Genomic DNA, 12,017 nt, shown 5'->3' with positions numbered 1-12,017 from the left:
ACCGGGCACATGTACAACCCCCGTCATGTGGAACACTACCGTGCTCATATGCTGCGTTTACTGGGCGCAGTGTCACCGGCAGTGCTGCGGATCAGTTACCGGCTCAGCTTCCGCATTGCCTACATAACCTGCATCCAGCCCTGGTTCCACTGCCGAACATGCACATTCGAGTGTCCCATGGATGTCTGCCTATCCAACACAACCGTAGATAAATTGGACTATGACTTGTGTCTGCACCCCCTGTTGGATCATGAACAGGAGTGTAACCGAGACAGCCGTGCATGGGATGCCTTGACATACTGCGTATGTATTAGCAGTTATGCATGGGAGATTGCACAATTCCTCGTGTGCAGTGACCACATCGAGGCGCTCCCCTATTGGGCTGTGTTGCGGATTGGAGAAACGGCGTGGGCTGAGCACACCTTCCCGAACCAGTTAATGGATTGGTTCACCCTGGTGTTCCTTAAACACGACAACGACGTACTTTTGGAACACATTGCACATGAAGCATTCATGGACGAGTAACTACGTTCCTGCAGCCACATCTGATTGTTACCCACAGCACAGGTCCCAAACAACTTGTTGCATCATGGGGATTGCTCACATATCCCACTACAACAGTGGATACGCCTGCCATCGTCCGCACTCCGGATACATGTGCGTTGAACAACGCGTGTGCACACACACCTGTGCAAGGTGATGCAGGTCCATGGTCGGAGAAACACAGCGTCGTTTTGCAACGTTGCCAATTTTGACACACTGCTGGGAGAGAGCACACACATGGCAATGTAGCACAACAGGTGAACCTGTCGGACCCTTTCACCTGATCACTGTCAGCAGAGAAGACAATCGGTGCACTCCGGTGGCAGAGTACTATGCAAAACCATGGGCAGTGAGTCGTGCCCCCTCACACGGGGCAATGGGAAGACAGCAAACAACACATGACTCATCCAGCAAGGCAAGGTGGGGTGGGGCATTGCCATCCATGGTGATTGTCCATTTTTGCATCAACATTTTCTGAACCTCGACATGTACCCATTCTGCGTGTAAGTGTCTTAAGTATGTCCCTCCCTGTTGTGGCCGTTGCCTCATCCGTACTGACATGCACATGCCAATAAAGTCTGTGCCATCCCACTGGTGTCTAACTGTGAGGTGTGTTGATTATATTGTCCACTTGTGTGCCACCATGAGCATCGCCCCTACACAGGGAGTAACTGACTGACACATGTGCAATGGGGGTGTGTCCCTTTTGCAAGCTCAACCTCTATGAGCCAGACATTGTTTTGGGATAGGTGCTGGCCGACATGTGCACTTACGTGACTTCAGCAATGTGAGTCGGATGTCCAACCTCTGACCATGTGTAGCAATGTCATATATCATGACAGAATGTGTCCACACAGATGTGTGTAAGTAGGTATGCGTCGTGAAGTTCTGTTGTCACATGTGATGTAGTACACTACTCCTGGCCTGCTACCGATTTTGTCACTCCTACACACAGCCCTATTCAACACATGGACGTGTCCCTACATTGGGGGGGTCATCAGATTGTTGTTGATGTGCAATGGGGACACAGCTAGTACTCACCTTCACAGTCATCCAATTTGCTATGTGTCTCAGGGATACACATGTGCATAGATGTCAGTTACCATGGTGTACCTTCATGTGCAATCATTGTCCCTGAATCCAGCCATACTACCATATGTGAGTAAAGATAGTAATGACACATATGTGTGATTTAGAATGTTTTATTCACATTCAGGTGATTGACGGAGCTGGAGCTGTACATGGCCATCCAAGCCCACATCACATGGATGCCCAGTGATGGGCCAATCAGAGTCCTTTGGGGATTGTGAAGTGAGTAGAAAGTGGGAGAGTGCAGTCCGCAGCAAGATTGCAGTGTAATTGGCCAGCAGTAATGAAATAGGAGTCCGTGTCGGGGTCTGGGTGAATGTCGCAGAGTGTTCCGGGGGTCAATAGGAGGTATTTCCCAGGGCATGAAGCATAGGTCATAACCAGGCCTCCTTCCTCACACATTAATTCCCATCCCCTTCTTCCTCCCCTGATACGGGTTCTGTGTCCGGTGTGTGTGGCTTGGTGATGACTGCTTCACTGTGTGCCACTGACACAACAGACTGCGAAGGTGATGAGGCAGCATCACTGTGTGCCACGGACACATCAAGGGTCCTAAGTGTGTGTGTCGATGTTCCCGCTGCAGTCATATGAGAACGGCTCAATGGCAGCAATAGCAAGATGAAGTACTGCAGGGCATTGAAGTTCCCAGATACTTCTCGCTGGTGTCCAGTCGTAGCAGACATACTTCCAGCCTGCATCCGCTCTATGGTCTCCATTGACCTCTGCACCTGTGCCAACTCTGTGCTGTAATTGCTGGTGCCTGTGTGACCAGACAATTCTTGTATTCGATTCATGGCCTCAGCAAGGTCAGCCAAGGTCTGTGGCGGAGCATGGTGCGTACAGGGGGTGTCCAATAGGGACTGTACGTGGTCCTTGATAGGACTCGGACACCCACGTATGGGATTGAGTTTGGCTGCCACTAGTTCGAAACCAACCCGCAGCTGTTCAGCCAACTCCACCTGGAAACCCCACTCACGTTGTTGGAGCTCCATGTATTGGTCGGAGGGGGGTGCTGGGAGACAGTTGTGGTCGTGTGTGAATCCTGCTGTGTGATCTGTGCAGGGGATGGGCTCACCTCAGGGCAGCTGGCCAGCCCTGCTCCTGGGGATAGGGTGTGGAGGCAGTCCATTATCCGTTGGAGGGTGTCTTCACATATGTGCATGTTGTCCTCTTCGTCATCAATGATGTGAAGTGTGATGTCCCCTGCAGGAGGTTTTGTATGTCCCTCTGCAATGTGAATGGGGAGATGCAGGTTAACAGAGTTGCACATGTATGTTGAAGATTTGCAGATGTTTACATTCAGACTGCATGCCAATGTACATTGTCACTGTTTTGGTGGAGCTGGTTATTTGATGGCAGTCAGTGCGTTTTTCGACTACATGACGGATGTGTGGTAGTACCCGTGCATTAACATCACACTGTGTCAGGCAATGCCAGATGTGAGTGGACAGTTACTACGCACGTGCTGGACCTGTTGTGAGCCGTGTCCTATGGTGTTGCACTTTGTACCTCATTGCCGTAATTGCTGATGTTCTGTGATTGCTATGTGTGTGTGCTTCGTGGTGGGGGAGTTGCCCCTGCAGCTCTGATTTCGTGTAGCCTTCTCCCTTTGAGGCGGGGTGCCTTTGAATTGTGTGCTTTTCTGGGCTTGATTTGTTTTTGACTTGGGTCATTTGTACTCTTGGACAGATTTTGTGGCCTGGTGCATTGTTCATCTGCATGTATGGCATGGGTTGTGTGATCTGCTCCTTTACGGATGTGATCCGCACTGGGCTACCTCCATGTTGATTCATGGGCTATCTCATATTTTTGGGCTGCTTCCATGCTATCGGGCATGCAGTGTTACTTGCATAGTCAGTGTGGGTCACAGAGCCACTGCTTTGCTGGATTCAGCACATGTGCATGGGTCGGTTGTGATATTGGTGATGTGGAGGGGGGCCCCTTTGTGCACATTGTGGACGGGGGCCTACTTGCTGTTTCTATGTGTGCTGCAGTGTGCCAAGGCTATCAGTGACATGTTCCACAATCATTGTGGGTGTGCAGTGTGCTACACATAATTGTGCATGTGTGCCATTGTGCCATCTTCCCCAACCTCCCGTCCCTAGTCGTTACTCATCCTGTTGCTGTTGGGTCCGGTCGTATTGTGCTATGTCCAGGCACCCAATTCCTGCCACCGTCTCCACACTGCTGACTGTGGCCGCCATTTCCTCCAGCTCATCAATCTCTCCTGTGTCGCAGGACTCCCACCTCCAGTTGCACTTACTGCCTTCCTGTTGGCGGAGAGCTTCTCCTTGGTTTGGCTGTGCACTTAATGCCAGTGCCTCTTGACCTCCTCCAGTGACCCCCTCGACACTCCAACTGCATTGACGTTGGTGATGATGGCCTGCCATATTTCCGTTTTGGTTGCCAGTGCCGCAGTGGAGGTGCTGAACAGTTGTTGATGGTGTTCTATCACCTCCGTGACAATGATCCGGTCTTCTTGCGGACTGAACCCCGTCTCCCTCTTCCTCTTGTCCTTGTCCTTCTCCGAACACGGGGTTCCTGGCAGTACCTCCGTGGGGCTTGTGGAGTTCGTTTTGTTCTCGGCACTCGGTGCGGGTGCATCCATGTTGCAGCGCAGTTTGAATTGTTTTTTTTCTCTTTTCTAGTGCATTTTCCTTCCAGACGCGTGGGATTTGCAGGCCTGTGCCTGGTTTTCTCTGCGATTGGCCTCATTGCATGTCTTTTTGCGTTCGCGTTTCGCATTTTTGCTGCGTGGTGTTGATTTTCACGCTTACATTTGACGTGTTATCTAGTGACTATTGCATACTTCCGCCTTGTTGTGAATTCCACTTTGACACAAGGTTATTTTCCCACGATGGGCTGCAATGTTGAAAGTTGCATTACGCTACTCTTGTGGTAGTTATCACACGTTCTTGTGAATAAACCCCTTAGAGTTTAGCTATGCCACTGCGAAACACCCACCGGCTGGTGTCAAGAAAGTTTACACCTGTATCTACCTACTTAAAGACCCCTTCATTAGAATAGCAGGAATTGTGTATCCACAAACTAACTGTAGACTATATATTTATTTGTTATTATACTATCGTATTCTGATTTGTCACTCATTTACAGGTTTAACTAGGTGGTTGGAACTCTACCAGGGCGTCCAACAGACCTTCATCTGGACACTTTCTGGTGCAATCTGGTGAGAGCATTAATAATTTTTCACCTATTTGAACCAACTTTAAAAATTTCCAACTATTTCCAGTCCCAGCAATTGTGAGAGCTGTGCTACAATCCTGGATGTGTAGCTTGATTTTTCAAATTATTTGTGATGTTTTTTTATTTTACTACTGTGCATAACACCCCACACAAACGCAAAGGGGTTGCAAAGCATTTAGGACCAGACACAAAGCTTAATTCTTACAGTATGACTATTTAAATGATGAACTAAGCATTGCTGTGCACGAATTTCTTATTAACTTATTTACAAAAGGGAGCTGAAAGATATTTTTGGATAATGTTTTGCAGATGTAGAGTTCAACCACTGGACAATGCTCCCACGTCTATCTATCATTCCTGCAACTAAGTTGGCTTCCTGCCTCAGTATTTACCTTTTATTTGATGTTTATATAAAGATCAGATAAAGTCTTATCTAACATCTCTTTTCCTTGTGCAAATTCCACAGGGTGACATTCGGGCACTGTGAAGTTATAATTCTCCCCAGCATAAGCTTTAGTAATATGACACATTAAGCTGAATTTGGCCAGCTCACCAGACTATCTGCTCTTCATATATTTCACCAGGGTAATTTTGCCAGCAGTAGAGATCCCTAGGGATGAGGCAACAGCTTCTGTTATCTTCACACTCCAAAGTAGCATAGTCAAATTTAGGATTACCTTCCTTGGAGTCTGTAGGCTCCCCCAACAAAAGGGAAATTCTGGGCAGCCCCTTAGCAGAATCACACAATCTTACTCTACTAGGAAAGGAATCCCCTAGATACCCCCTTTGTTGTCCAGGAGGTTGCCCAGCTTAGAAAAGATATTCCTAAATATTGCCACAGTGCATTTGGTATCCCAGGTTTTGGGGAATCCCCAGGATTCCCACCGATATTGATGTGCATGCTGCATGGTAGGTGAGGTAATTCTGGGGATTCCCAGTGTTGACGCCGTTCGCAAAGTATAACTTCTGCCTGGTGACTGCTTAGAATTGCCAGGCAAAACAGTGACGTCAGCATGATGGTGCTTGCTTTTATTCCCTGTTGCAAATACATACGTGAATCACATTATTAAAAAAAAAAAATTCAGCTGGGACAGATTATGGTAGCAGAGGAGGGCATAATGGAAAATTGATGATGTGTACCCCTTTATTGATTTACTCCTTGGGGTGCCTATTAGAGGTTATTCTAACTTTAATGAAAATATTCTTATTCATTTCCATAGGTTGGTACATATGTTTTATTATTTTACATGTCGCCCTGGTTCCTAGGTGTCAATGGGCAGCCGCCATGCGCTTCTAATAAGCGTACTCAGTGCACTCTTAATAGGAGAAAATAAGTCAGCATTTCGGAAGCACATCTGGCAATAAAGGAATGAAACTTACATTCATCTGCAAGTGGGAGAATACACACTTTCAACCATGGGCGTCCGCGGAATTTTTTTCAGGGGGGGGGGGGGGGGGGCATAGTTAAAAAAATGTCAGCATCGCAATCTTGAAATTATTTTAAAGGCCAAATCAACGACCACCTTGCGGATGCCCATGTCTCCAACCCTGAGGCCCACCTTGCGGATGCCCCTGTCTCCAACCCTGAAAGCCGAGATGACGCCGATGTGGCACAACACACATGCACACCCATGATAAGATAGCAAATAGATAGGAAAGCTTTTAATTCAACTTCTGTTTACAGTGGAGGCAGGCTCAGGTAAGCATGGTAGGGTGAGCAGGGCGCAGCAGGGGGGAGGCTGAAGGGCAACAGAATAGACATTATTTATTTATTTAATGATACCTATTCCCTTGTATGTCGACTTCCTCCCTCTCCCGCCCGCCCCCACCCCGCCACACCGCTCCACCACGTTTACCAGTGCCGGCCGCCGTGAAATCTGTATGTGTGTTTTACTTTTTAAGACTTTGTAAAATGATGTCTCTAATTCTAGAAATAGAATATAGAATATGTGTATACAAAGGGGACTATTCACAAAGCAATTTGGAGGACATTAAGTGCTGCGTCTGTAGTACTCTTTCACATCCTCTCAAATGGCTCCGAAATTGAGATCCAAAACGCCCAAATTTCCGTACTCATAAATTCTTTTGTTAAGCAGCCCCATCATTTTTTGGGGCTGTCATATACGTTGCTAAATCTATAAAACAATAAAATAAATAATATCTGAATAATACCAGTTCAGTATCTTATTTTTTAACCAATTTTCTTGGTCAATTTAGCATAGTCCAACCAACTACAAAGAGCCTCCTGTGTCCTGTGGAAACAAGGGCTTATTTACTTTTTTCAGGACTTGTCTCTGCTGCCTCTTTCTTATATATCTCCCAGAACCAGTGTCTGTTATAGTCAACTATAAATGAGTTTTCCTTCAACCAGCCATTTGTTGTGGAGGTTTCTATAGAATCAAAATGGCTTCCCTATTCCAGTTGAGCTCACCCAAGTTGTATCTAATTTGGAAGAATTCCACAAGTGCAAGTGCTCTTGATGTCACCATGTCACAATGTTATGGGCTTTACAGTTCTCCTTATACGATGTGATCACAGGGAGCAGTTCCGGATTACCAAATAGGCAAAGTAGGCCCTGGCCAATGGGCCCCACTCCTTTTAGGGGGCACGCGACAACGGGTCAAATAATATTGATTTGATTTTGAAAGAAAATTCCTATCAAGCTTCCTTAAATTGTTTCCAAAGGATAGAATAAAATGAATCAACTCAAAGAAACAAAAACTTTACATTAAAGACTCTATAAATGGTTGGTATAATTATAAACGTATTGGGTGATCGTTTTGCTGGCATTGGGGCCTCCACATCCAGCACCGACAGGGAGATAATGGGACAAGAGTCAAACCATTTCACTTTCTTTTTTGGAGATACAGTCCTGGATACCTTAGTAGAACTCCATGCACTCTTTTTTACACCGAGTGTCAGCCCCATTCAGTGGACCACAGGGCAGGTCAGCACTACTGGGACCAAAAAATTGCTGCTGAGACCGGTTGCCATTGGTTTCCTGGGATACGGCCTCCTATATTCCTTTCTGTGCTTAACTGGCAGGGTTGCAAGGGCGAGCAGCCACAGGCTTTTCAGGGAGGTGGCGTGGTGAACAAGAGCTCAGAAAGAAACAATCAAACCACAGACACAATGATATATTGATCAGGCCAGTTCTTATCTTTTCTGGAAAAGGTAGTACTTTAGGTCCCGCACCCAAACTAAATTCTACACAATTCCATCAATCCAATATAAAGAATTACCTGCCAACTTGGAGAACAATCTCACTGTGTGAGGAGGGGCGGAGCCTTGAAGGGGCACTTTTAAACCCCACCCCGCCCCCAAGCTCCTCCTTAAAAAAAAAAGCTTGCTGAGGCTGGTGCCGATGTCCTGGGGTGTTTTCACACCCCTTAATGAACGTCAGAAGTTCAAAGTCTCAGAAAACAAGCTGGAAAACCACTATATACAGTAGGTTTCAGTTCCTTTTCCCTGCCACTGTGTGATATCAGCTCCTCACCAGGGGACCGTGTGATGGGATCCGATATCTTGTGTCACTCTCTGGCACCGTGTGAGTTGGGAGGTATGTATAGAGTTGTCATCAGTTGCGCTATTACACCCTACCTTAACTACCTTCGAACTATTTGTCCACATAGCCTACCATATATTGTATTCTTTTTTTTATATAGTGTCACTATGTATTTTTCTTTACTCCACATGTATCTCATGTTACTGTGATATCTCTATAAAGTGCTCTGATACCTAGAGCTATAGATCGGGCTAGATAAAACTCAATAAATAAATAAAATATATAATTAGGAGGTCCTACATCCCGCTTCCTTCCCCAGTAACCGTCTTCCCACACTCTTAGGTCTGGTATAAAATGTACACAGATTTGGAAAAAGCAGACACATGTTAAGCAGATATATTCCTGTGTATGCCTGGTCTGGTCCATGTTAAATGCATACACAGAAACAGGATCCAGAAGAAGAAAATTCTGGCATGTCATGATGAAGTTCTCATGATGGGGAGCCTTTTTTTTGGGGTTGTTTTTCTGTAGGAACATCCAATGCTTCAAACTTTACAAATTGTGTCCGAAAGTTCATGGCACAGCGCCCCATCCAAATATTAACAGACGCATTGATTTCTTAACTATTTACTTTTCTGTTTCATTGTGAACACAAAGTGTGGCCAAAACAAATAGTTTACCCCCCTTGTGAGACTATATGAGGATATAAAAGATGCCGGGTGAGGGCTGCCCACCTGGGTTCCTTTTTGATACACTGCACTGGAAGCCTTTCAAGGGGTTTCTTGAGATTGTAAGTTGTATTTATATAGTGCTTACTACTCCGGATAAGGCATTGAAGTGCTTATAGATCGACCATAAAATGAAATTATTTGTAGCTGTAGTGTTAATGGCTCAGCTCTTGAGCTGCACAGCCTTAGTCTGGCACCCATCTCCTGTCATACGACGACTCGACTGTGATGACCCCGAGAGCGAAGCTGCAGCCTGGGCCGCCGTCACTCACATCAACGCCATCCAACAGCATGGATATAAGCACACCTTAAACCGTATCGAATCAGTTAAAGTCCTCCAGCGGGTAAGGTGAACATGACGTGACGCATGCGCAGAACGATGGATGCTAAATCTTTAGAATCTGGTGCAGAGTCCGGTGCAATAGAAACTAATGTTTGCAATGGATAGTTCTTGTTTTCTGGCAAGAGGCTCTATGCACAATTCCGTGCTGTTGGGCTTACATGCTGTTATGTGGTTCATGCTGTTAGTTTTGTTCATAAAAGGTGGGTGGGCTCAGGTTATGATATCTAGTATTGTGATTTAACCTGCTTATTGAAAGATTTGACTGTTTGAAGGTTCTAAAGCTTGAAGGGCTAAAACAGTCACCTCTTTCATCTGCAAGGGCCAAAATAGCCAACACTTATACCTGCATGGGACTAACTGGCCAACACTTATATTACCAGGGACCAAAACATTCAAATCATAAATCTGCAAGGACCAAAGCAGCCAGCGCTTATATCTGCATGAGCCAAACCACCCAATCCTTATAACAGCTAGGGCCAAAACAGTGAACTCTCAGATCTACAGGGGCCAAACCAGCCCACACTTACAACTGCGGGGGGCAAAACAGCCAACATTTACTCATGGAGGGGCCAAAACAGTCAACGCTACACATTGTGCAAGAGCCAAAACAGCGAACGCTTTTATCTGTATGAGCCAAAGCAGTCAACATTTATATCCGCATGGGCCAAAAAGGCAACTCCTATACCTGCATGGGGCAAAGGAGCCAGCTCTCACATCAGCAGAGGCTACATTTTGCAAGGGTCAAAATCAGCCAACGCTGATATCTGCAAGAGCCACAACAACCAACTATGTATATATATATATATATATATATATATATATATATATATATATATATATATATATATATACCCAGCCGGACGTCGGACACTGTTTTTCCTTGCCTCCCCGCTCTGCCTCCTATACCCTCGCCCTCCTCTTCCCTCCATTATTATCCTCTACTTCCCCTATCCCTTCCCTCTCTCCCCTATTCTTCTCTCCCTTTGCCTCTTTTTTCCTCATGTTCATGCTATGCTTTTGTACTCATGTAATTCCTGTAACTAAGCTCCAGTAACTGATGTAACTTTGTAACCATGTTTTGAAACAATACTTCTTCCTCATGTAAAGTGGTCTGATACCTGCGGGTCTAGCCAGCGCTATATAAAACTCAATAAAATAAATAAATAAATAAATAAATATATCTATATATATATTTATACACACACACACACACACAAACACACACCTACATGCACACACACACACACACACACACACACATATATATATGAGCCAAAACAGCCAATGCTTAAATCTGCATGATCCAAGACAGCTAGCACTTCCAGTGCAGTTGTATAAAGAGGGAGCGGCACGGTGAGGCATGGATGTGTTGATGTGAATTAGAGGTGTTCAGTGAGGTAAAGCAGTGTGCAGTGAATGAGAAGGAAGGCAGCTAGTAAGGCACTAGTTACCAGTATGGAGCACCGCCATGATTCTGGCCATCACCAGCCTGCTGCGCCTTATATGTATTGTCTCTGTGTCCTGCTATTTTCACCCACGTTTCTCATGGCACCCCCCACCACCACCATTTTTCCTACCTCAAGCATTCCTTCTTAGTCACAAATACCTAGTGTGATGTTACCCTACCACACCATGCTCAAACTCATCACCCTTCTTGCTTCACATTTGCCCCTAGTCCACTCTGTGGTCTTTAGATGTTGCCCCTTTGTCTCATAATAGCAGTCGTCTGTATCTAAAATGAGGATTGTTGTCCACTGCTGAAAGAATGCAGGAGTAAACTAATAGCTCTAGATTTCATGGTTGGTCCTTCGTTAGGATGACAATGCTACATTCAACAAAGTTATCTTTTTGATTGGTCACCTAGTATGCAGCAAAACTAAAGAAATTGTTTTATGACAGATATAGCTTTATAATACTCAGTGGAGCATTTTACATAGAATAGTAGATAAAAGAATATCTGTGAAATATCTTACGGGCCTCATTACAAGTTTGGTGGACGTAATTACTCCGTTACAAACGTGATGGATATCCCATACACCAAATTACAATTCCATATATCCTGTGGAACTTGTAATACGGCGGATGGGATATCTATCAAATTTGTGACGGAGTATCCCAAGATCGTAATCAGGCCCTTAGTAGATCATGAGTTCACTGATCAATTCTTCAAAGCCATGCTCCTCAAGTTCGCTTTATGGGCCCGATTCACAGAATGAACTTAAGACTCAAACCTAAACTTACTACTATTTTGGCATTCATAGAATGCACTTACTACTTTTGGCATTCACAGAATGAACTTACTACTTTTGGTATTCACAGAAGTTAGGATTTTGTCTTAAGTTTGTCTTAAGACAAACTTAAGACAGACTTAAGACAGACTTAAGTTAGGATTTTGTCTTAAGTCTGTCTTAAGTCTGTCTTAAGTTTGTCTTAAGTCTCTCTTAAGTCTGTCTTAAGTTTGTCTTAAGACAAACTTAAGACAAAATCCTAACTTCTGTGAATACCAAAAGTAGTAAGTTCATTCTGTGAATACCAAAATAGTAGTAAATTTAGGATTGAGTCTTAAGTTCATTCTGTGAATCGGGCCCTATGTTTCTTTACATGC

The 12,017-nt window shown here is 45.0% G+C and overlaps 1 protein-coding gene across 1 annotated transcript in view; it reads left to right on the top strand.

The window, feature by feature from the left end:
• The first annotated feature begins 9,069 nt into the window (after window positions 1-9,069).
• Window positions 9,070-12,017, top strand: part of AHSG (alpha 2-HS glycoprotein) — a 60,267-nt gene continuing 57,319 nt past the window's right edge. Inside the window, exon 1 of the mRNA XM_086944236.1 lies at window positions 9,070-9,413. Within this exon, the coding sequence (XP_086800362.1) occupies window positions 9,201-9,413 (213 nt within the window). The 5' untranslated portion in view covers window positions 9,070-9,200. The remainder of the gene's footprint in view (window positions 9,414-12,017) is intronic.

This window comes from Lissotriton vulgaris, chromosome 11 (genome assembly GCF_964263255.1).
Source record: "Lissotriton vulgaris chromosome 11, aLisVul1.2, whole genome shotgun sequence".
NCBI classification, from domain to species: Eukaryota; Metazoa; Chordata; class Amphibia; order Caudata; family Salamandridae; genus Lissotriton; species Lissotriton vulgaris.
The sequence above is the reverse complement of the archived record's forward strand: the minus strand, read 5'-3'. Positions and strand labels throughout refer to the sequence as shown.